General features: G+C 40.2%; 1 protein-coding gene across 1 annotated transcript; it reads left to right on the forward strand.

The window, feature by feature from the left end:
- Window positions 1-16,661: 16,661 nt before the first annotated feature.
- LOC105036551 (ABC transporter G family member 36) lies at window positions 16,662-24,659 on the forward strand. Its single transcript, XM_073258815.1, has 24 exons — window positions 16,662-16,990; window positions 17,066-17,186; window positions 17,292-17,380; window positions 18,272-18,356; window positions 18,476-18,635; window positions 18,738-18,814; window positions 18,956-19,009; window positions 19,102-19,192; window positions 19,321-19,622; window positions 19,759-20,040; window positions 20,119-20,435; window positions 20,541-20,701; window positions 20,831-20,934; window positions 21,019-21,172; window positions 21,286-21,411; window positions 21,495-21,646; window positions 21,880-22,212; window positions 22,352-22,642; window positions 22,735-22,818; window positions 22,904-23,037; window positions 23,119-23,346; window positions 23,437-23,608; window positions 23,775-24,029; window positions 24,114-24,659. The coding sequence occupies exons 1-24, from the start codon at window positions 16,677-16,679 to the stop codon at window positions 24,369-24,371; spliced, it is 4,344 nt and encodes a 1,447-aa protein (XP_073114916.1). The 5' UTR covers window positions 16,662-16,676; the 3' UTR covers window positions 24,372-24,659.
- The last annotated feature ends 1,899 nt before the right edge of the window (window positions 24,660-26,558 follow it).

Below are 26,558 nucleotides of genomic sequence, written 5' to 3' on the forward strand. Positions count from 1 at the left end.
CATCCGAGTCGAGAGACTGAGTCTCTAAAATTTTAATTCACAATTAAAATTTTTTTCTATCGAATTTTTTCCTTCCTTTTTGTATTATTATTTGGTGCTTGTCCTTGATGTTCGGCGTGGATACCTTGCCTACACGTGTTCTACATAAACGGCTAGACAAAGCCTACGTAGTAACAATTGTAAGATTTGTTTCTTACCAAAAAAAAAAAAAAACAATTGTAAGATTTGTCAGAAACTCAGCAATACTTGTAAACTTGGACTTGGTGGGGCTTGGGCCTAATTTTGTTTTGATCCTCTTTACCTTGTTTCTGTTTTCAGGAACTTTGTCTCCTTCTGTTTGTATTATCTCAAAAAAAAAAAAAAGCTTCGGTCTTAAAATTATTGCAGCAATGAATTCACATGTCACGTGTCAATTAGAATTTCTCAAAAAAATAAAAAAATTATGAAAGAATATTTAAATCTCACTTGTTTTTAATTTTTGATTCTCCACCCTATATAAAAAGAGGTACATATCTTCTATTTATAATAGTGAGATCTGCTCTTATATAATTCAGATCGGATTTTCTTTCTAACTTTTATATAAACTTCCGCCCTTAAACAATACGGATTAGGTTAAACTTCCCAATTCTAATGAGACTTTTTTTACTAAAAATAGATTGTTCAATAGAAATATCTAAAAAAAAACTAAAACTCTTTCGGAGGTAGCTTTTGACTTCGACATTAAAGAATATCCCTTCTTCTTTATTTTGCTTGATTTTTTTTTTTTTTTTTTTTTTTTTTTTTTTTTTTTTTTTTTTTTTTTTTTTTTTTTTTTTTCCTTCTTCTTGTAATTGCTGAATATGTGTTGACTTGCAGGGTAGATTATTGGTCTTCACCATGGAGCGAAGCAAGCGATAATGGGATGGCCCAAACAGTTGTGCCAGCCATCAAGAGTGGTGCTCTCGGCTACGTGAACAGATGCAGACAACGGAGAAGGACTGGAATGGAGAGTGTATAATCCTCCTTTACTCGGATCGGATAACACTATGGTCTTGGTAGTTCGATCCTTCACAAGAAAATAAGAGGGGTGAAATTCAAAAAAGACATTGTTGTCTTTTGCAAACTGTTGTATGGAAAGTAAATTTTTAGAAATAAAAGGAACGTGTAAGATGTTAGATAATGAAAAGAAAGAGAAGAGTAGGGAGAGGAAAAAGAACCATGACCAATATGTGATATATGTAATCCCTTACCATTGCCTACATGCACCTGATCAGGACCAGTGTACTCATCATAGGAGGACATAGAATGAATGTCAGGAGTGATATGGTGAGATGCTCCTGTATCTGGGTACCAAGTGAGGGCAGTGGAGGGGTGAGGGGTAGGGAGAAGTGGTGGATTAGGGTGACGTTGAGATGGATTTGGATTTGGACATGGTGAATATGAGAAATTGGCATTGGGTTGTGGAGAGGAAAAGTATGGATATGGTTGCTGAGGGCGATAGAAGCAGGTGGCATTAGAGTGGTTGTTACGATTGCAAAACGAACACCATTGAGAACCACGGCCACCAGGTGGACCAGAACGACCACGACCTCGACAAACTTGCCACGTCCTCCACGACCTCGAGTAAAGCCACGGCCAATAGAGGGCCTAGGGTCATTAGAAGAAAGGACGAACCGTTGAGCAGTATTGACGGTAGGATTGGTAGGAGTGGCATCAGCAACAGTTAATTTTCTAAATGCCCGCATGCTTTCATGGCTAAGTAACAGCCCATGAAGTTCAGTGTATGTCAGAGGGGTGTGTCGGTTGAGAATGCAGGGACCGCATCTTGTAGATCATCACATAGAGCACGCAATACATGAAGATTAAATTCGGTTGGCTTGAGGGCATTACCAGAGGCAGCATGTTCATCAGCTACAGCTTTGGCACGTCGGAGCAGAGAGGTGACGGTCTCATCTGATTTTTGATGTAGATTCTGCAACTCTAGATGCAGAGACATGAGCCTGGTAGGAGATGCTGAACCAAAGGCTTCATGAAGAGTGGTCCAGCACTCAAAATTAGTTTCTTTGTCAAGAAGAAGAGGAACCAAATCTTCAGATAGTGAAGCAACAAGAAGGCTTACGAGTTGGGCATCTTGTTGTTGCCAAGCAGTAGCGCAATCGGATCGGTGGGCTGTGGGTGAGAGCCATCAAGGAACCCAAACAGGCCTTGACCCTTTAAGAAGGGAGTAATTTGCTTTCTCCAGATCAAAAAATTAGATGCATTTAATTTGATAGAAAGAAAATGCTGTGCCGATGGAAAGGTAAGAGGGGTCGTTGTGTTGGGTGGAGGAGGAGAAGAGGGTTTGGAGGAGGTGGAGATAGATGAACTGGTGGCCATGAGAGAGCACAGAAGGAGGAAGAAGAAGAGATGCTCGTTGGAGCTTCAAGGCTCTGATATCATAAAGAAGGTAATATCTTTATTGAGGATAATTTTTGATTCTTGCATTTCATTGTTCTCCAATAGGAGTATATATAGATTACAAGGTCTAGCTATTGTAGCAATTACAAGAAGAAGGAATATCTCGATTACATACTAAGTAAAGAGAAACCAAATGTAGAATAGCTAAATAAGGAGAAAGACCAAATAGGAGTGCCAGCCAAATATGAATATGTGTTGACTTGCTAAACATAGAAAAGAGCCAAATAAGAGTGCAAGCCAAAATAGAACGTTGGGTTGGAATGAGTGTGTGCTGATAGACATCAATTCTACTTTCTGTTGTTCCATCAGATTCTTCTAAGATTGGAAGTTACGCTTAATCAAAATCTTATTTAAAAAAAAAATTCAATTTGACTAACCTATTTCGAGCCTCAACCGAAGGAATTTGGAATCCATTGCTAGAGGCATCACTCTTATTATAGGATAGCATCGCATTGTAGATTTCTAAAAATTATCAAACTTTTTTTTGGATAAACAAAAAAAGATTATTAAAATTAAATATCGTACGATCAAGTTATGACCTTTAAAATTTTGGTTTGTGACTCGACTTTTCAATTTGATGGATCTCGCTCTTAGATTCTATCTAGCATTATTTGTAGTCGCTAAAATAGTCTATATCAAATTTGATAATCCTTTTGGATCAGGGTTTCCCCTATTTAAGGGATTTAATTTTTGCTAAATCAGAATTGAAAGTGAAAAAATATCTGCTTTTCTATCTTATGGAACCACCTGACTTTGCTCAAAAATTGTTTCTAGCCTTGCTCTTCTTTACTCTCGAGTCTTAGCAAACCACTTGGTTTGCTCGACTTCATGGTATGATGTTCCTTGCCATCCTTCCTCATTGATGATGACTACAGGACTCTTGCTTGGTCTCGATTTTGATTTCTATTGATCGATCGATGGAACTAAAGAACAAGAACTTGGTTACTCATGATTAGTATCGGCTTCTCATACCGTCAGTACGAACTTGCTATATGTATTAACAAATCATTTTGCCTAGGCAATAATCATAAGATCTATGAATCCTTATATTTTGAAGAGATTGTTTAGGAACTCTTTCCTGTCTTTTATGAGAAAATACTTTCTCTATCATCTATGAAAGACTACGTCTCGATCTCACAAGTATGAGTTCCCAAGGATAACCTAGTGAATATCTAAAGGATCCATTTTATAAGTTACCTCGTCAACATACCTGTCAGTGATGGTGAACTTGAAGATACATTGCATAGTAATCTTCAACTCGACATCCTTCTAAATCCAACCAAAAAGGTAAGAACATGGATGAGGCTTTGTCTGCAACCCTAACTTTTGAACCAAATTTTCAAAGAAGAGGTTCTTCTAGTTTTCAAGTTCTATAATAACCTCATTGATGCTCTGTGTGACTTGGATCTTCAAGAGGAAGAGTTTCTTTCGCGTCTCTAACTCTGTCTCAATTACTGTCTTAGATTTCCTCACCTTCAAGCTCAATTTGGAGTCTACTTGTCAGAGTTCGGACAGCTCCTCAACCACTATAGCATTAAAAACTGCCTTTCCTTTCTTCTCGAAATCATCATTCTTTGGCTTCTTCCACTTCAGCTTCAATTTAGGATGAAGCTTCCAACACTTCTCTACAGTATATCCTCAAAGGTTGTAGTGATCATAATAATTTTTTAAGTCATGTTGAAGTACTTTTTATCCTTTTTATCTTCTTAGGGCTGATTCTTCTCCTCAAGCTTTATGCTTTCACGCTAGCTTCGCTAATATCTTCATTTGTAAAGAGCTTTAGCTCCTTTCGAATGTTCTCATAGAGAACTTTGATATAGTTCATGAGAATTGTATAATCATCAATGGAGATCCTAAGAGAGATTGCTTGTTTGTGGAATTTGGTGGTATAGTTCTGAATATATTGATAATACTCCTATCGTAGGTACTGCCACTTGATCTATTCATCCTCTTTATGACTGATTAAAAAAAATTACTTTTTGATTATATCCTTGAATTTACTTCACGTCTAATTAGAAATGCCAATATTTCTGATGTACAAATTTCACCATATAATAGCATGGCTAAAAGGCTTGAGACAAGCAAAAACTACCTTCTAAATACTAGAATATAAATAGATAGTAAAATAGATCTCTAATTGGTCTAGTCAATTATTTAGCTTTTCTATATCAATTGTCCCTTCGTATACAGGGATCTCGATTCAAACTTCAACTTTAAATGATTGAAGAGAAAGATTTTATATACCTCTAGGTAATTCATCCTCACTAGATGGAGGATCTTCATCTTCAAATGTAGGAGACAACTTTGCAATAGGAGTTGTTGATGCTTGTATTGAAGGTGTTGTAAATTGAGGCACAACTTCAGTGAGTTAGATAATCTTCTCTTCTAATTGTGTGAGATATAGTTTCATCTCATCATCTATCGAGATAGAACTAGCAGTCATATTTGCCTTTGTCCTTCAATATGCTTCAAGTATGAATACTTTTCTCCTGATTACTTATATTACCCCATGTTTGAACCATAAATTAAAGCCCCCCAAAGATGTAGAGGACCGACGCTCTGATATAGAATTAATCCAATCAGGAAGGAGAAAAATTTTCTTCATCCACTCAACTTGGATCTCTCAAAAAAAATTTAAAAAGATGGAAAAATAATAAAAGTAAAAGTTCTCTCTTTTTTTTTTTTTATTTTTTTGGTTCTTGTTGCGGCCAACTTCCTGTCGTCTGTCACCGATGAAGAGCACCTGCAAGACAAAGTCCTCACAGACCAGAATTGTGTCTGGCGGAGGCCCCCGATACTTAAGTTAGAGAGAAAGTTGGTGAACAGCTAATAAGAATATTGAGAGTGGCAGAGTCTTGGCCCAGAATTGCCTTATCTGTACTGCTCGTTTATCTCCTCTTTTATACATGATTCTGATGTAACCGTCGAGCACGTGGTCTCATTTTTTATGATGCTAAATTATTGGACCATAATCGTGAAGTTAATGGGTTATTTATTTTCATTAATAGCCAAACACGTAGTCGATAATCATTCATAATAGTTAGGATACGTTGAGCAGACAGACCAACTGTATGTCGATAATACTGATAAATCAGTAGAAGATCCGAATGTGCATCGACTGATAACTCTGATATGCCGATAGTCTTCAGTCAGGAGTTAACCAAATTGTTGGCAGATGGTTGATAATAGCCGACTATAGGTCGATCAGTCGATTGTGAGTCAATGAGTCGGCATAACATATTTATGCAGTCGATGTAAAGTCAAAGTCAGGGGTTGGTTGATTTATCCCAACAGTTGCCCCCCACTCCCATGTCCAAAGTGGTCTGACGTGTATATTATCACGTGATCTATCATATTGGACGAAAAGAATCGTTATGTACTGCCTCGAGCCCCGACTTGACTGCTAGTCGAGAGTTCTTCGACTGTTTTATCATTTCGATGACTGTAAAATCATTATTGAACTATCATGTCGACATGATAATTTAGTATTGAATTTAGTATCGAACATTATTTCAAGAAGATAATTCGATGCCGAACGATATGATTCTGACTAGTAGATTTTGGTCATATGTCCGAATGTCATTGGATCGAAGCTGTTCATGCGAATGACAGTGAGGTGGCACGATCAGGAGCAGGTGCGTCAAACCATCCGATCAATGGTCGGTCCGGATGTTGTCACATGCCGTCATCTGATGAGACTCTAATTTGATCACTTCCATCCTGACCGTTGAGGGATCCTATATATATAAGGTCACTTTCGTCAAACTTTTACTTTACATTTTGTCTTCATCCTCTGCTACAGAAACTCTGCCGGAAGGTCGCCCCAGCACCAGAAGATTTCAGGGTTCTTTCTCCATCTTTTTGTTTTTAGCTTTCAGGTTAAGTGTTTTTGTCCTTCCTTCTTAGGTCCATCTCCTTTTTTAGTTCTCTCTAGTCTTCTTTTTCCATGGCTAGGGCTTCTTCTTCTTCGGATAGTCGGTCAGAGAATCCGACCGATGACTCTCCATCGGGTCCGAAAGTGAAGGTTTTTTCACTATCTGAACCTAATGTTGAATGGCTCCGGGAGCAGTATCATATCCCAGAGCAGTATCAACTCTTTGCACTAGCGTCGATGATCAGGTAAACTCTCTTCCTCCAGGCCAGGTGACCTTCTATGTCGAAGACCTTCGGACGGATCTTCGATTTTTGATTCCAGAGTTCATCCGAAATTTGCTCGACTATTATGATCTTTGCCCCCCAGTTGGCACCGAACTCAGTCCGGCTTATAGTTAGCTTTGCTTTGTTGTGTCGATTAATATCGATCGAGCCTCATCCTTTTCTTTTTCGTACCTTCTTTATTCTTCATCTCCATCCTAAGGCCAAGGGTTGGTGGCTCTTCAACCCAAAAAAGATCTTTCCTTCATTATCGGTCTTCTATCGTCTATTCACGAATGGAAGAATAATTCTTTTTTGTTGCTTCTCTTCTTCCCTGGGGCTTTCCTTCACGCTAGGGTGATCCAAGGACCGACCCCAATGAGAACAATCAGGTGGAGGTCGATGATCGAGAAGACTTCCACTGATTGAAGGACATGACGATCCCACCGTAGAGAGAGCTGATGATCGAACAAGCTCTCTACGATGCTGGCCTTAGTTCAGTCACCACCTTAGGTATAGCCTAGTTGATCACTTTTATTTTTTTTTATTTATTTCTAAATTGTACTAACTTTCTTATTTTGATTGTAGCTATGCAACTGAGGGTGCGAGTATCGACCGTCGATTCTCGTAAGCATGCTGTCAAGAAGAGGACAGCATCCGAAGCTGGACCCCCCGACCATCGAAGAAGGGTTGGACTCCTATTTCATCAGCAAGAAAATCTGACGTACCATCGACATCGATTCCTGAGCCAATTTTGGCACTGTCGGCCCCAACAGCACTACCTGAAGTGCCATCCGTTGAGGGTGGGGTGGCAGAAAAAGATGGAGCTATTGTAGCACCATCGGTAGTTCCACCAACTGAGGTTCGGGTCGAGGTGGAAGTCGCAGCCGAGCCAGACCAATCAACGGCTGCACCGATGGTTCCTCTAGTGGAACCCTCTCGGGCGCAGTCGATCTCTGATTTTCCCATATTTTCAAGTGCAAGGCTGCCGATAGGAGACCAAAAAAAGGCACCGACGACTTTGACAGATGATGGATCATCGATGGGTTACACTGTTCATTTGGACATCAGAGTTTCTGAAGATGAGTCAGCCTTGGCCAATCCATATTGGCCAAGTGACTCATCGAAGCTGCTCTTCTCCTGGCTGATCAGGAGAAAAGAAAGAATAGAACTGTCATCGAGATGTTCTCCTCTTTCTATCCATTGATGCTCGGGGTAAGTTTTTCTTTGCACCATCTTTTTTTTTTTTTTGATTTGATCTGACTTATCTTCTGCTTGCAGTTAGCACACGACATGTTCGACATGGAGGTGGCTACCGGAAGGTTGCCGACTTCCTCGGACATGGATGGACAAAGTGGCGGCTGCCAATGCTGAGAAGTGGCTGTCCTTGAACAACTTTGAGCGGTGACCGAATGGGAGGCGAAGCTTCGGAGGAAGTCTCTCGTCTAACCGCCGACCTTCAATCTTCTGGAGCCAAACTTGAGTCAGCTCGCCAAGACATCTTGTCTCTTGAGACGAGGATCAAAAGCAAGAAGCATTCTATTCATCGACTTCGAAGGGAGAGGGATGGGTCATCATCAAACTCGAAGCCGAACGTGGAAGAATTAGGCCACCTTGGAAAGATTGGCACTGGCCGATGATGAATCAGCTTCCACAGAAGCTGATGCAGAGCTGCAAGAGCGGAAGCAGAGTCAGCAAGGGAGGCTCTGAACCATGCCATCGAGAACTTCAAAAATTCTGAAAAGTTCAAGGAAGAGATCCTCGAAGTGGGTTCACCTCCTACTACGTCAGGTACGAGGACGATCGAGATGCGGTCAAAAAATTATACCTAGGTCTTGACTTGAGCAGCATCATCCCTCCGTCCTAAAAGATGAAGCTGCTGAAGAAGCCGCACTGACCGAAGATGGAGCACTGATAGCACCAGAAGTTATTCAAGTCTCAGATGCTATATCGAAGCAAAGAGATGGAGATCGCGACTGATGATCGGTGTAATTTTTATTTTCTTTTTTGTACTCAAAATTTTATAATCGGACTTCGATCTAATTTTGTAACTTTCTTTTCAATGAATGAATGAAAAAATTTTCAAGTATAGACTCTTTCTTTGTATATCTGCAATGTTGTAGTATTATTTTTCAATTACCGAATATCAATCGACAAGTCGAACATCTGATAGTGATTATAGCATTCCTTTGTTAGTCGAACATCCATTGACATATTTAAGTATTAGGATAAGCGATAATAAATCGAATATCCTTCGACCGACCTTAGTCGGGGTTAGTACGTCAGATTATTTGATAATCAGTGGCAAGCCGAATATCCTTCGACCGACTATAGTCGAGTCAATATAATTTTAATTCAACATGGGTCATATTGGTATAGCATTCCACTTAGTTAAGACTAAGTCGGTATAATAGTCATTCGACTAAGGTCAACTTTTACAATGAAAAGTCGAGATATTTTCGATACCGAGATACAATTGGTATTTTGACTTTTACAGTGAAAGTCAAAATATAGTCGATACGTCAGTTTTTACAGTGAAAAATCGAAATATAGTCGATCAAAATTGACAGTCCATCTGTCGGTCTATTACCACTGTAGTTTATTGAAACTTGTGATTCTGACGTTCAATGTTTCATTCCAAATAATGTACATACGGACAACTTTATTGATAATATATTTTTAAGTTGTCAGCATTTTATATTCGGAGAATAGTTGACCCCTCAAGGATTTCCAACCGATATGCGCCTGGTCTAAGTGTTTCAGTTATCCTGTAAGGTCCTTCCTAGTTCGGAGATAATTTTTTCTAGTCAAGAGGTCATGAGGCTTTTGCTTTTCGTAGGATCAGATCTCCATGACGGAATACCTTTGATTTAATTTTGAATTATAATATCGGGCTACCTTCGTCGATAGGCTGCCATCCAAACTTAAGCTTGCTGTCGGATTTTTGAAAGTAGATCTAAATCGGCTCTCCGATATTTTGAGTTGCTCGATTCACAATATTGTTCTATTTTTGCTGATGGTAATCCGATCTCAAGTGGGATCATCGCTTCTGTTCCATAAGATAGATTAAATGGTGATTCTCTCGTTGGTATTTGAGGAGTCATTCGGTATGCCCATAAGATCAGATATAGTTCTTCTATCCAGAGGCCTTTAGCTTCATTCAGTCTAGTTTTGAGTCCATGTAGAATCATTCAGTTGGTTACCTCCATCTCTTCGTTGGATTGTGGATGGTCGATTAATGTAAGTTTGTGCGTAATATGAAATTTCGCATAAAACTCTTTAAAATTTTGATTGTCGAATTATCGATTATTGTCTGTGATGATAGTGTGTGGTAAACTGAATCTGCATATAATTTATTTCTGAATGAAGTATTCCATCTTACTCTCAGTAATTTGTGCCAGAGATTCAGCTTCCACTCATTTGGTGAAGTAATCGATAGTGACTACTATAAACTTTCTCTGACCAAATACCGGAGAGAAAGGATCAAGTATGTCAATCCCCTATTGTGCGAAGGGCCATGGCACAATAATCGATGTCAACTGACTTGTCGGTTGGTATTGTATATTTACGTATTTTCGATATGGTTCACACCTCCGAACAAGTTCAGCTGCATCTTTTTTCATGGTGGACCAATAATATCCTTATCGTAGAATCTTGTAAGCTTGAGATTTACCCTTCAAGTAATTTTCACAAATCCTTTCATGGACCTCCCTGAGTGCATAGTCGGTATTTGTTGGCTCCAAACACTTCAGTAAGAGAAGAGAGAACGATCTTTTGTTTAGATGATCATTCATTAAAATATATTGAGAGGCCATCCATCTAAGTCGTTTAGCTTCTGAGGGATCCAGAGGAAGAGCACCATCAGTCAAGTACTGAACGATCAGATCCATCCAGCTTGGTTCATCAATAATTTGTAACACTTTCTCAACTTTATCGATACACAGCTGTTCAAGATATTCGATGAATATCCGACCCAGTGAGTTGAAAGAAGAGGTTGCGAGTCACGAAAGTACGTCGGCTCGAATATTCTCTATCCTTAGGATGTGAAAGATTTCAAAATACTTTAATATTGAAGTTAGATTTTTATCTTCTGAAGATACTTCATCATAATTGAGTTTCGGACTTCAAACTCGCCCTTAATCTGTCCAGCAATTTATTGTGAATCGGTGAAGACCTTCAGATCGTCGATATCAAGTTTTTTGGTAATTTTTAAGCTGGCTAAGAGTGCTTCATATTCGGCTTGGTTATTCGAAGCATTGAAATTGAATCGAAGGGCTTATTCTGTTATAACCCCTTCAAAATTTATGAGGATGAGACCAGCTCCACTGCCTTGTGCATTAGATGCTCCATCAATATGTAGCACCCATACCGATGTCAAGTCGGGTTCAGGAGTCGTGGCCTGCTTTATTTTGTGATCAGCTTCATCTTCAGATTTATTATCAGGTATTGTACATTCGACGACAAAATCGACTAAAACTTATGCCTTCATTGATGGATGTGAGCGATATTGTATATCAAATTCATCGAGTTTTATCATCCATTTTGCCATTTGACCCAATGTATCAGGTCGATGCAAGATTACCTTCAACGACTGATCTGTCAGGACAACAATAGAATATGCTTGGAAGTATAGACGAAGTCGCTGTGATGATATGATCAGAGCGTAGATCATCTTCTCCGCTCGTGAATATCTCACTTTAACATTATGAAGCACCTTGCTAGTATAGTAGATTGATCGTTGAATTTAATTTTTATCCTTTGGACAAACACCGAACTAACTGCTTCCATCGATGTCGCCAAGTGGAGATACAAAGTTTCTTCGACCTTTGGCTTTGTAAGCAGCGATGAAAATGTCAAATATCTTGTTAGGTCTTCGAAGGATTGTCGACACTCGTCTGACCATATGAAGTCGTTTGATTGTCTCAAGGTCTTGAAGAAAGACAAGCATCTTTCTGCCAATCTTGATATGAATCAGTTGAGTGCGGCGATCCTTCTGTTGAGCTGCTATATCTTTTTTTTGAAACTAAGATGCTTCATATTGATAATAGACTTTATTTTCTCGAGATTGACCTCAATTCCTCATTGAGACATAAGAAATTCTAAAAATTTTTCAAAAGTTACTCCGAACACACACTTTGTCGGGTTCAGCTTTATCTGATATCGTCAAAGTGTGCTGAAGGTTTCTTTCAGATCCTGAATATGGTCAGTAGTTTGAGGACTCTTCACCAGCATATCATCCACATACACTTTCATATTTCGCTCGATCTGTGTCTTAAAGATTTTATTGACTAGCCGTTGATATATGGCTCCAGCATTTTTTAAACTGAAAAGTATTACTTTATAGCAGTAAATGCCTTTGTCAGTTATGAAGGCTATGTGCTCCTCGTCTTCGGGTGCCATCCGAATCTGATTGTAGCCTGCAAAGGCATCCATGAAACTCATGAGTCGGTGCTCCGAAGTCACATCAACTAGTTGATCAATTTTTGACAAAGAAAAACTATCCTTCAGACAAGCTTCATTCAAATTTATGTAGTCGATGCAGATTCTCTATTTTTCATTGGTCTTTCTCACCATCACTATAGTGGTGAGCCAATCAGGATAAGTAACTTTTCTGATGAAGCCAGTTGTGAGGAACTTGTCGACCTCTTCGTCGATGATCTTCTGTCTTTCAGGAGCAAAAGGCCTCTTTTTTGTCTCACCGGCTTAACCTTTGGATCAATATTTAACCAATGGGTTATTACTTCTGGAGGAATGCCTGGCATATCAATAGCTGATCAAGTAAAAATATCAGCATTTATCTTGAGTAGATTTATTAGTTGCTGCCGCTCTGGATTAGACAGCTGCGATCCAATTTGGACCATCTTCTCAAGATCTTCTTCTTTTAATGGGATAGAAACCAGTTGTTCGGCTGGTTCACTCATCTCTTCATTTTTTCTTTACTCTAATTTATCGACGGACAAAGAATCTTTGGGTTGATTATTTTGTGTAAAAATTAGGAAGCAGCGTCGGACAAGTTGTTGATCACCACGCATCTCTCTAACTCCATTTCTTATCGGGAATCAGACTAGTAGATAATAAGTCGAGACTATTATTCTCAGAACATTCAGTCTAGATCGTCTGAGTATAGCATTATAAGTCGAGAAAACTCAGACAATCGTGAATATCATGAGAACAATACTCTATTGTGGTTCAGTTTCTGTGGTTAATGGGAGAATGATTTCTCCCTCTACAGTGACTGCATCTCCTGTGAAACCAACCAATGGTATCGAGATACTTCTAAGTCGATCAGTCGGTAGTCGTATTCGAGAGAAAATTGAGTAAAACAAAACATCCATAGAGCTTTCATTATCCATTAAAATTTTTTTTTACATCATAATTAGCTATCGTTGCTGAGACAACGACAGCATCATCATGGGAAGTTTGAATTCTCGAAACATCTTCTTCTGAAAAAGTTATTATATTATCGAGTCATCATTTTTTCGCTGACTCTTCTTCGAAAGTTGCCCCCCAGTTTGGTCATCCAGAGATCATGTTGATTACTCCTACAGTCGGTCGATTGTTGATAGTCTCCTCAATTTGTGACTGAGATTGTCGGTCAGCAGGAGATTGAGTCGGCTGATCCCTTTGAAACTTTTCGAGGTAGCCTCATCGGATCAGGACTTCCATCTCATCCCTAAGCTGGATGCACTGTTCGATATCGTGATCATGATCACGATGGAATCAATAGTACTTCTTTCTATCTCGACTCCTCGATGGTACTTTCATTGGTGGAGGGTATCATAAGTACTTCTCTCTTTCGATCTCCATCAGGATCTGCGCACGGAGAGTAGAGAGAGGAGTGGAGTTATACCTGCCGTAGTTGTTCGACTTTGGACTCTGTCGTCGAGGTGAAGCTCTTTTGTTGACAGTCGGCCTACTTGATTCGGTCGAAGCTTCACTTTTCTTTTGTTTCTTCTTCTGACCTTTTTCATCTATTTGGCATCGGTCAGAAGTAGCTTCATCTATGCGAACATACTTATACGCATGCTCCAGAAGTTCAGCATAGGTTCGGGGGAGAGTTTTATCGAGAGAGTAAGTAAATCTGGATCTCCTCGGACCTCTTTTCATGGTCGATATAGCCATATCTTCATTGAAGTCTCTAACTTCAAGTGTGGCTGTATTGAAACGAGCCACAAAGTCTCTCAATGTCTCTGTCTCATCTTGCTTGATTGAGAAGAGACTGTCGGATGTCCGTGGTGGCCTTCAGCTTGTGCTGAAGTGGGTCACAAAAGAATGTTCGAGCTGCTCAAAAGAGTTAATGCTCCCCAACTGAAGCTCAGAATATCAAGTTCGAGCAGCCTTCCGAAGAGTTGCCAGGAAGTCAATGCATAAGAGGGCATCAGTTGCCCCTGGATCATCATGAGAGCCTTATAGCTCTCCAAGTGGTCAATCAGGTTGGTGGAGCCAGCGCATGACTCCATTTGTGGTATCTTGAATCGAGAGAGAATCGATTCATCCAAGATGCGCTGAGAGAGAGGCTGGACAGTGTGAAAGTCGTAGTCATTGGAAGACTTCCGACCTTCCACTTGAAGTCGGGCAAGCTGACGATCAATTTCTCGAAACTTGCATTCATAGTCGTCAAACCGTCGTTGCTGAAAAACTCTGGGGGTGGAACCCCCTAAAGAGTTCGAAGAAAGAGAAGCAGAAGGCATCCGTAGTCGTTTCTCCTTCTTGATACTGTGTGCATGAGAAGGAGAGGAAGAACACCGCAAATGGTGGATGGCATGGTGAGAGTACCGAAAATGTGGTTGTCCGTTTCGGTGGGAGTGTCGAGACAGTCATTTCGGAGATGAGGAGGATGAGCACCGCAGAGGACGGTGGCTGTGCCTAGATGGGATCGACTGAGCCATCGGTTGCTCCACTGACGGCTGCTACTGCTGTTGGAAGCTTTAAACCACCTCTGTCAAAATTTTTATTTGCTATATAAGTGCAGCAATCTATACGTCCGTGGTAACCACAGGACGTGAGGAACTGGGCTCTGCCACTGGAGGTGGGGGAGGAATATCTTTCCGACGGAAAGACTGCCTCACCGATCCAGTCGAATGCTGAGCTCTAGTTCTCGACATGATTAACTATAGTCTCTCCCTTTTTGATGTGCCAATCTATTACGACCAACTCTCTGTCATCTGTCACCAGTGAAGAGTACCTGCAAGATAAAGTCCTCACAAACCAGAGTTATGTCCGGTGGAGACCCTCCGATGCTTAAGTCAGAGGGGGGTTGGTGAACAGCTAATAAGAATATTGAGAGTGGCAGAGTCTTGGCCTAGAATTGTCTTACCGATACTACTTGTTTACCTTCCCTTTTTTAGATGATTCTGATGTAACCGTCGAGCACGTGGTCTCGCTTTTTATGGTGCTAAATTATCGGATCATAATCATGGAGTTAGTGGGTTATTTATTTTCATTAATAGCTGTAACACGTAGTCGATAATCATTCATAATGGTTAGTGTATATTGAGCAGACAGGCTGACTGTATATCGGTAATACTGATAAGTTAATAGAAGATCCGAATGTGCATCGACTGATAACTCTTATATGCCGATGGTCTTCAGTTGGAAGTTAACCAAGTTGTTAGCTAATGGTTGATAATAGCTGATTATAGGTCGATCAGTTGATTGTGAGTCGATGAGTCGGCATAACATATTTATGCGGCCGATGTAGAGTCGAAGTTAGGGGTTGATTGACTTGTCCCAATAGTTCTCCATCCCATATAAATGGAGGTACATATATTCTATTTATAATAGTGAGATCTATACTTATAAATCTGAGAACGGATTCCTCTTTATAACTTCTAGATAAACTTCTACCTCTAAACAATTCAACTCGGATTGAACTTCCTACTTCTAGTGGGACTATATATTTTATCTAAAAAAAAAGTGTGTAATAAAAATATTTTTTAAAAAAAGAAACTAAAATTCTTTAGGAGATAGATCTTTAACTTCTGCATCAATTCGATCTTCTGTCATTGTATCGGATTTTTCTTGAATTAAAAACTATATGTGGTCAAAATCTTATCTGAAAAAAAAAAATGGTTTGATCGGTTTGTTTCGGACCTTGGACAAAGAAATTTAGACTCAATTGCTAGGAACGTCGCCTCCTTTAAAGGGATGGTGTCACATTTTAAATCTGAAAAAATTATCTTTTTTTTAAAAAAAAATCATAAAAATTGGATATCGTATGATCAAATTATCATCTTCAGAATTTAACTTGTAACTCGGCTTCCCGATGTGGCTATTTTGCTCCTAAATCATATCCGTAGTAGTCAAAATAATCCATATTGAGTCCGATGATCTTCATAGATTACAAGCACAAAAAAAATATTTAAAAAAAAACCTTTTTAGAAGGTTAGGATGGCTTGTATCATTTTTATATATTAAAAAAAAAAAAAAAGAAGAAGAAGGAGAAAAAGGCCTGCACCTTTGTCTAACATAGTGCCCAAAATAGCCCCACAATTCTTGAATACCATGTTATCATTCAGAAATACAAACCTAAAACTTTCCAGTTTCCACCCTCAACAATGGCTTCTAAAAGAAGAAAGACAACTACTTTGCCACGAAAGTTTCCTTTCCGGCATACCCCCAACGATCACATTAGAAATACTATGATAAAAAATGCAAAGAGCAAATTTATAAATATTACCTTTCTTTAAAAAAAAAAAAAAAAAAAACATACAACGTTCAAAGGGTGTCGAAAAAATAGCAAAGAACTCGACTCTCAAAGAGTTCTTCATCGTTCGAACTTCAAACATCTCAAAGCCACCCTTCTCGCCTCCGTGTTTGCCAAAATCTATATAAACCATCCCCCCTCTCGTCCACTTACAAGCTTATATCTTTGTTCTCCCTTTGGGTCCTTATAGACCTCATAATCCCTGTAGGCCATAGCTTCCCCAAGTTCTATTCGAGTTTAAGACCTCATAATCCCTGTAGGCCATAGCTTCCCCAAGTTCTGTTCGAGTTTTCGGGGATTGCTGCCTTAAAAGAAAAGCAAAAGGAAGCCATTACATTCCCTTGGTTTTGCTCTTCTTCTGGCTGCTAAAAGGAATCAGTCAGTGCTTGTTAATTTTTCGATGGCTTTGATGGAGGCCGGTGATGTATATAGAGTCGGGAGCAGTTCGATATGGAGGCGTGGAGATGACATCTTTTCCCGGTCTTCGCGGGATGAGGATGATGAGGAGGCTCTGAAGTGGGCTGCTCTGGAGAAATTGCCGACCTACGATCGAGTGAGGAGGGGCATATGGACTCTAGCTGAGGGAGAGAGTAAAGAAGTCGACATCCAGAAACTCGGGTTGCAAGAGAGGAACGCATTGCTGGAGAGACTGGTCAGAGTTGCAGAGGAGGACAATGAAAGGTTCTTGTTGAAGCTCAGAGATCGCATTGATCGGTGAGAATTTGATCGCCTTACTGTTTTACATCGAATTCATTGACAACGGATTTCTAATACGCTTTTCGTTTCCAGTGTTGGATTAGATCTCCCCACAATTGAAGTGCGTTACGAGCACCTCAACATCCAAGCAGAAACTTATGTGGGCAACAGAGGACTGCCGACGATCCTGAATTCCATCGTTAATGTACTTGAGGTACTTCACGAATTTCAAATATACCGTCAAAAGAGCGGTTCGGTTTCTCAATTAATACCTCTATGCCCATAACATCCTTCTGATTCTCGTATCCTCCTGAACCAGTCTGCTGCCAATTACTTCCATATATTACCGAGTAGGAAGAGATCTTTGCCAATCCTACATGATGTCAGTGGAATCATCAAGCCTCAAAGGTAAGAGAGTTTTTTTTTTTTTTTTCCATATGAAAGTGAGATGGTTGAAGATTCGCTTGATGATGAGAAGGGGCTGGCATGCACCAACTACTAAGAGCTTTCAGTCTTTGGGACAACTTATAAATATATAGGAAAATCTTTAGATTGCCAGAGGTTGCACTCACCTTTAAACTTGCAGTTCCATCACCTGATTTTATATTGTTATCTTGACAAGTAAACTTCAAAATAAATAAACAATGTAATCCTGACAAGCATCGTTTGGTTTCCTACGACCACAAATATTAATCTCTGTGGCAATGAAAATGCTGCTGACTCTTTCCGACCTTCTTGTTAATTTTCTGCAAGGGCTATGATTGATTCTCTTCGTGACTGAACATCTGCAGAGTTTCTTTTGTTCTGCTAGCATCACTCCTATTTGTTCTGAACTAGCTTCCTCTATCTCTGTTTGTAACTCTTTTTACCTCCACTTGCCCTGCTGAGAGTATATTATTCCTGCCTCACTACTTATATCCTCTGTTTCTTCATAAAAGTTGGGTGGTCTAATCCTCCGCTTCAGCAAACAAGAAAATAAAGGATAGCCATAGGTTGCTCTCAGCTCTATTGTCCCCATTGGTGTAAATTGCTACAGTCTCGGACTTCTATTGTAACCCACCACCACCGCCCCCTCCTTTCTCTTTCTCATGTAATTCGTTACCGGTAAATAATTTCCTTTCAATAATAAAGTTGGGGGAAGCGTTTCACTTCATCCATAACCCCTCAGGAAAAAAAAAAAAAGAAAGAAAAAAAAAAAAAGTGAGTTGAATTACTCTAGTTTTTTTCCCCCTCCTCTCTAATGATCAATTGCAGCATTTCTATCTGATGCATTATCATTCCTATTCTTCTTAATTTCAGGATGACTTTGCTGTTAGGGCCCCCAGGCTCAGGAAAGACCACATTGTTGTTGGCCTTGGCTGGAAAGCTGGACTCGGATCTGAAGGTCAAGATTATCCATTTTGAATCTATCTTACTTTCAAAATAAGACCCCCACCCTCCTCTTTAATAGGCCAAACTAATATAAAGGAGTAATTTTGCTTTTACATGTACAAAAATAAACAGGTTTCAGGGAGGGTGACTTACAACGGTCATGGAATGGAGGAGTTTGTTCCTCAAAGAACAGCTGCCTACATCAGTCAACATGATCTTCACATAGGGGAGATGACAGTTCGTGAAACCTTAGCTTTCTCTGCAAGGTGCCAAGGAGTAGGATCTCGTTATGGTAAGTTCAGAGGAAAGATCAAAACTATAATACGGTATTAGTTGTACATCTTTGCAAATTTTCAATGAATGCAAATGAATCATCTTTGTCGAAACTATACAGAAATGTTAACTGAGTTATCGAGAAGGGAGAAGGCAGCTAATATCAAGCCCGATCCTGATATTGATGTCTTCATGAAGGTGAGATTCATATTTTCAATTAGAATCCTCTTTTAAAATCTCAATCATGGCAAGCGCCAATATAATCTTCTATCTGAATTGGAAGTAAATGGAACAAAGTGGAGGTCGGTAATGAAATTTCCCTGAATTTCACTCGTGCAGGCAGCTGCAATGGATGGACAAAAAAGCAGTGTGGTCACAGATTATATATTAAAGGTACATGCTGCAAATTGCATTATAGGATGAACTGAATATTTCAGATGCTCAAGACTCATTATTTCTTCATTCGCTTCTTTAAATTATGGTAGGTCTTAGGATTGGAAATCTGTGCCGGCACTATGGTAGGAGATGAAATGCTGAGAGGTATCTCTGGTGGCCAAAGGAAGCGTGTCACAACAGGTAGAGCAACCGATAAGATGAACATCTAAGATTAAAATTCTTCTGAGCAAGGCTTTATACTTGTTCCTATCTTGTATCCACATATTTACCGGGCCTGGCTTCTGGGTGTTTGATTTTGCATGCTATAGGTGAGATGCTTGTCGGACCTGCAAAAGCTCTGTTCATGGATGAGATATCAACCGGTCTAGACAGCTCCACAACATTCCAGATAGTTAACTCACTTAGGCAGTCCATTCATATTCTTGGCGGAACAGCTGTTATTTCCTTGCTCCAGCCTGCTCCGGAGACATATGACCTCTTCGATGACATCATTCTTCTCTCCGATGGACAAGTTGTGTATCAAGGTCCTCGTGAACATGTGCTCGAGTTCTTCGAGTCAATGGGCTTCAAATGCCCAGAAAGGAAGGGTGTTGCAGACTTCTTACAGGAGGTAAGTTAACTACAAAAATGATTTCAGTCAACCACTTGTTCAGCCACAAACTTCTTTATTTCGTACCGTTGGACTCTTATTTCATCATCACGAAGATAGTATGCCGAATCTCTTTTTTCTGGTTTAAATCTCAAAGGTGACCTCGAGGAAAGATCAGCAGCAGTATTGGGCACGCCACCATGAAAATTACCGGTATGTGCCTGTCAAGGAATTTGCAGAGGCCTTTCAGTCTTTCCATGTTGGGCAGGATATAGGAAATGAACTTTCCATCCCCTATGACAAGAGCAAGAACCACCCAGCTGCCCTGACAACCTCAAATTATGGTGTCAGCAAGGAGGAGCTTTTGAAAGCTAACCTTGCAAGAGAACTATTACTGATGAAGCGAAATTCATTTGTGTATATCTTCAAGGCAACTCAGGTGAGTCATATCCACAAAAATAATGAAGTGATACGCTCAAACTCAGCAAATTAAAATCTTGTAATTTTCAAATTTCAGCTCATAATCATGGCTCTCATCACAATGACAATCTTCCTACGCACCAACATGCACCGTGACTCTGTAACTGATGGGGGAATTTATATGGGGGCACTTTTCTTCGGAATAGTCACAATCATGTTTAATGGGTTCTCAGAGCTTGCGATGACCATTCTGAAGCTTCCTGTCTTCTTCAAACAAAGAGATTTGCTCTTTTATCCGGCATGGTCATATACAATTCCAACATGGATTTTAAAGATTCCAATTTCACTTGCAGAAGTTGGAGTTTGGGTGTTCACAACTTACTATGTTATTGGATTTGATCCAAATGTAGGAAGGTAAGATGGTTGACTTTGATGCTGTCTCAGGTTGCTGGGTCATTGTAGCTGAATCTTTCTGTTCTATGATCTTCAAAATAATGTTGTACTTTTTCTCCTTAACAGGCTATTTAAGCAGTATCTGCTACTCTTAGCAATCAATCAGATGGCATCAGCACTCTTCCGGTTCATTGCTGCACTGGGTAGGAACATGATCGTTGCAAATACCTTTGGATCCTTTGCGCTGCTTATTCTTTTGGTTCTGGGTGGGTTCATCCTGTCGAGAGGTATGCACCTATGCCTTGCTTTCTTCTATATATTAGATGCCATACTACAAGCTGTTAGAGATATCATTCCTGTCTCAGCTGCCTGCAATGATAGTTTGTTGACTATATCTATCTCTATTCTCTCGACAGAGGATGTGAAGAAATGGTGGATATGGGGTTACTGGATCTCACCCTTGATGTACGCACAGAATGCAATCTCAACAAATGAATTTCTAGGAAAAAGTTGGAGCCATGTAAGGGCATCGCCTTCATATTACAAGAAATTGCATTATTTGAGGAAGGAATAGCTGATATCTGTGCTCGATATTGTTTTGCAGTCTCTTGGATCGAATGAGACACTAGGAGTGCTTGTCTTAAAGTCTCGTGGTGTCTTTCCCGAGGCAAAATGGTACTGGATTGGTTTTGGCGCCTTGATTGGATACGTATTGCTATTCAATGCTCTTTTCACCGTGGCTCTCACCTATCTCAAGCGTGAGTCCAGATCTTATGATAACATCTCGTGGGAAAAATGCAAAATCTAACAAATTATGGCTTAAAAATCTAAGATTGAGAACTCTACTCTGAACATTGCCTAATGTTTGCAGCATTTGGGAAAGCTCAGCCAGCTATATCGGAAGAGACATTAAAGGAAAAACATGCAAATTTAACTGGGGAAGCATTAGAATCATCATCCAGAGGGAGGAACTCTGTAGATCATTTCGCATCCGGAAGTAAGTCTAGTCAATATGTTTAACGTAAGCTAATTAACTTCCTCTCAACAGATTTCATCTCATTGTCATTTTCATGTATGCAGATGGTGCTGATGAGATGAGAAGGAGCAATACCTCATCAAATTCCACAAATGAAGTGGTTAATTCAAATCAGAACAAGAAGGGAATGGTCCTTCCATTTGTACCACTTTCCATTACCTTTGATGATATAAGATACTCCGTGGACATGCCACAGGTAATATCACGACAATATATCCTCTCTTTTTTTAAAAAAAGAAAAATTATTTTGGAGCAAACCACCTCCATTTCTTATTTCATTAGCTTAGTGAAATTTGTAGTGGATTTCCACTGTTCACTCAAAAAAAAAAAAAAAAAAAATGATAAGCAGTACTAGACCTTTGTAAAACTAATCAAAGTGACATACCTAAATCCTTGCAAAAAGATTGAAAATTTTTGGTGAACTTTTAGGAAATGAAAGCACAAGGTGTAACAGAAGATCGATTGGAACTCCTTAAGGGGGTGAGTGGGTCTTTCAGGCCAGGAGTGCTAACAGCTCTAATGGGCGTTAGTGGAGCGGGTAAGACGACATTGATGGACGTATTGGCTGGGAGAAAAACAGGTGGATATATAGAGGGAAACATCACCATATCTGGCTACCCAAAGAAGCAAGAAACTTTTGCTCGAGTATCAGGATATTGTGAACAAAATGATATCCACTCTCCGCACGTGACAGTCTACGAGTCTCTTGTATACTCTGCATGGCTTCGATTGCCTTCTGAGGTTGACTCTGCAACAAGAAAGGTTGGTTAACTAAATGACAGCCTAATCCTTGCATTCCTTTTGAGTTCATTAATGTTGGTTAATTAAATGACAGCCTAATCCTTGCATTCCTTTTGAGTTCGTTAATGCATAGAGTGACTGGTGAAACTATTGATCACAGATATTCATTGAAGAGGTCATGGAGCTGGTAGAGCTGACATCATTGAGGGATGCACTGGTTGGATTACCTGGAGTGAATGGGCTATCGACCGAGCAGCGAAAGAGGCTGACGATTGCTGTGGAGCTTGTTGCTAACCCCTCTATAATATCCATGGATGAACCAACCTCCGGACTCGATGCACGGGCTGCTGCAATTGTTATGAGGACTGTAAGGAACACTGTGGACACTGGGAGGACAGTCGTGTGCACCATTCACCAGCCTAGCATCGACATATTTGAAGCTTTTGATGAGGTGAGGGAATGCTAGAATTAATTGGTCTGTATGTATTAAGAAACTGAAGTACAAGGAGGCACAACTGTGATATATTTTATATTTGATTGCAGCTCTTCCTGATGAAGCGAGGAGGAGAAGAGATATATGTAGGTCCACTGGGGCGCCATTCTTGCCATCTTATTAGTTATTTTGAGGTGAGACACAAAAAAACGTTTTAGTTCCTTGCATGATTCAGCACAACAGATCAACTAACAATATCTTTTGGTTTATTTTCTCAAGGGAATTGAAGGTGTCAGTAAGATAAAAGATGGTTATAATCCTGCCACATGGATGCTGGAAGTGACGACGTTGGCCCAAGAAGAGATACTAGGGGTTAATTTCAGCGAAGCATACAAAAATTCTGAACTGTATCAGTGAGTAACTTTTACTTCAATCTTTTTTCCTAATCCATATAGCTAGCATGTCTTTGCTTATATCTGCATAATCCATTTCAGGAGGAACAAGAATTTGATAAAGGAATTAAGTACACCACCTCCTGGTTCAAGTGATCTTTACTTCCCAAGTCAGTATTCGCAAAACTTCTTCACACAATGTATGGCTAACCTATGGAAACAGAACCTATCATATTGGAGGAATCCTCCATACACTGCAGTGAGGTTCATCTTCACAACAATCATAGCCTTGTGGTTTGGGACTATTTTCTGGGACCTTGGCACTAGAAGGTAGATGTCGAGTGCGCCCCCCTCCGGCTTTTCTGACTCTATTTTGGATCCGGAATGATCTCAGCGTGCCTATACTATTTTATATTGCAGGAATAGTCAGCAGGATTTGTTTAATGCAATGGGTTCCATGTATGCTGCCGTTCTCTTCCTTGGGGTGCAGAATGCTTCGTCCGTTCAGCCGGTCGTGGCTATCGAACGAACTGTATTTTATAGAGAAAGAGCAGCTGGAATGTATTCAGCCTTGCCATATGCATTTGGACAGGTACTTACTTTTTTTACATCACCTTGCCTATCCTCTTTCTGAGCTTTCAGAATTGAGGTTAAAAAAAAAAAAGGAACTTTTTTCGGATGTGTCATAAAAGCTGGCTCATATATACCTGGTGCCGCTTACCTTCTCCTTGACTCTAACCACCGTTTGCGACTTGCAGGTTGCAATCGAAATTCCATACATCTTGATCCAGTCTTTGATTTATGGTGTAATAGTATATGCAATGATTGCGTTTGAATGGACGGCAGCTAAATTCTTCTGGTACATGTTCTTCATGTACTTCACATTGCTTTACTTCACATTTTATGGAATGATGGCGGTAGGCTTGACCCCCAACCAAAACATTGCTTCAATAGTTTCCACTGCCTTCTATGCAATATGGAATCTTTTCTCTGGATTTATCATTCCACGACCTGTAAGTTCCGACTCTGAGATGTCGATTCTTGTTAGGTGTTTTATAAAAGTATATATCCACTAAAGTCGCTGCTTCATCTTGCAGAGAATTCCTGTTTGGTGGAGATGGTATTATTGGGCATGCCCTGTTTCGTGGACCCTGTACGGTTTGGTTGCTTCCCAGTTTGGAGATGTACAGGATAAGCTCGATACTGGTGTGGTCGTGGCAGATTTCGTCAGGAGTTACTTCGGGTTCAGGCACAACTTTCTGGGAGTGGTTGCCACGGTAGTTGTCGCATTCCCTGTGCTATTTGCTTTCCTATTCGCGTCCTCAATAAAAATGCTTAACTTCCAAAGAAGATGATGAAATTTCCCTGCAATCGACCATGATATGTCTGAGAAAGGATTCAGATCGGACTACAGCGATCTTGGAAAGCATCCAGATGGGTACTCGTATGACCTGATCGCCAAAGAAGAAACAAACTCGAACAGTTTTTTTTTTTTTTGCCTCGTAATTTTTTTGTGCCACATGTTTTCTTTAACAATTATTGTGAAACTTAATAATGTCGGGACTTTCTCAAAATGTGTTTACAGATACCGGCACATGCCAAAAATAAGAATTGAAAATGATCTTTTGGAGTTCCAAAAACTACTTTGGATGTGTTTCTCTGGCAGAAGATGAGGCAACTTCCGAATAAATTCAAATCGTGGACTCCTCTGCAATACTTTCATCACATATTATAGAATGTAAAATTAAAGAAAATCAAATGACAACCACCTAATTCCATTTGAACGTGAGAGATGACACTAACTATGGAAGACAATTCACACAGGGTATAGGTTGGCGAGGAAAGGATGGATCACTTTGTGGAAGCAGCTCTGACACCGTAAGTCATTTGTTCACTAAATGCCCACTTAACAAAAAGTTTCTGCTCCACAATCAAAATACGGCTGAAGTTGAAAGATTGGCCAGCAAATTTCCATGATCTTTGGTTGCGATGGAGATCGAAGAACGAAAATCTACCATGCATGCGTCTCAGAGATCAGTTATTGGCTGGCTGCCATTTGTTGGGAAATCTGGAGGGAAAAGAAACGAGAGAATCTTTTTGAGGAAGAAGCATTCAATTCACTCTACTCTTCTGAGAGCTCTACAAACCTTCCGGTCATGGGGTTGCCTCTGCCGGCAGGATTCTGAAGGCGACCACCCACAGCTCTGCGACAAACTAGCATCTCCTGTAGACCGGCATGGATCGATCCGCGGTCCCCTGTAGCATCTCCTATTTCGACCGCGAGAAACGTACGTAAAACACCGCACGGTTCACGATGGACCACGAGAAATCGAAAGAAAACGCTTCCTCGGTCCACTCATCTCCCTGTGCACCATCCAATCCATGGTGGATCGGACTAGAGCTCCCAGGGCCGCGCCCGCATGCCTGGGCCTAGGCCGTGCCCCACACGCCCGAGCCTGGGCCGGCCCGTATGTCCCGTGCGCTCGAGCCTGAGTCGGCCTGCGCACTTATGCGCCCGATCCTAGGCCACGCTCCACCGCGCTTGGGCCGCATACCGTTGTGCGTGGCCACCCCACCGGCGGTCCTCCACTATTCTAAATTTCATATCGATTTTTTTCGCACGTATCTTCTCCGTCCGCACTTCATTTGGGAGGATCTTGATCTCACGGATCTTACTGTGGATCGAATTTTAAGATATCAAATCCTAACATAAGAATTTTGAAATGATAAGAATGTAGGGATAGAGGAATGGACAGAAGTTTACGCCCATGCCGCAAACGCTGTGGGTCTTGAAACTGTGAAAACCTCGAGACCACAGAGATGAAAAAAATATTGTTTATCAGTAATAATATGGGTTAGCATCCTGCTACCTCTGCTTTCAGTCAAAAAAGAAATAAATATTGTGGCTGTAGTCATTCTGCTACACAATGGAATATCTTGGCGAAGCTAGCTTATGAAGTCATCAAGAATCATCATGTATGAATACTGGGGCATAAGACCATGAAGAGGGGACGAAAAGTGAACCGAAAGAACAGGGTGTAAGAAATTTAAACAAAAAGGCATCACAAAAATCGCAGAATTAATATGATCCAATATGTAGCATCGAAGGATTTTTTGTAAGCGGAGAAGATAATGTGCACTGGGAACCTGGAATGACTAGTGATAAACATAAATGAATCTCAGACAAAATACACCATCAACAACAAGCAACCGAAGAAAGGAAGGAACCAAGAAATCATTTGAATTGCAAGATATCATTCTACCATAACACAAGTATAAACATTCAATTGTTGATTGCTATTAAATTCCTTAATTTTCCTGTGCATGAACCAACATTGTGTTATCGCAAGCAAGTTACTTTTGTCCATGACTCTCAAGAATCCTAGCTCTAGGATACAGCAGAGCACATGTTAATTTATTACTGCAAACCAATGAAAGTACCTTTTTCATATGCATGTGTAACTTATGAAGAATCAAGCATTCTACTCTTGTCCAACATAACTGCATCAAATAAACCAAAAACCAATTACAAAATAATGGAC

The sequence above is a fragment of the Elaeis guineensis genome, chromosome 6, assembly GCF_000442705.2.
Source record: "Elaeis guineensis isolate ETL-2024a chromosome 6, EG11, whole genome shotgun sequence".
NCBI lineage: Eukaryota > Viridiplantae > Streptophyta > Magnoliopsida > Arecales > Arecaceae > Elaeis > Elaeis guineensis.

Coding starts and splice junctions, on each gene's coding strand:
- LOC105036551 (XM_073258815.1), top strand. CDS start 16,677: ATGGCTTTGATGGAGGCCGGTGATGTATATAGAGTCGGGAGCAGTTCG. Junction 20,041..20,118: donor ATATCTTCAAGGCAACTCAG/GTGAGTCATATC, acceptor TTCAAATTTCAG/CTCATAATCATGGCTCTCAT. Junction 23,609..23,774: donor TGCCATATGCATTTGGACAG/GTACTTACTTTT, acceptor TGCGACTTGCAG/GTTGCAATCGAAATTCCATA.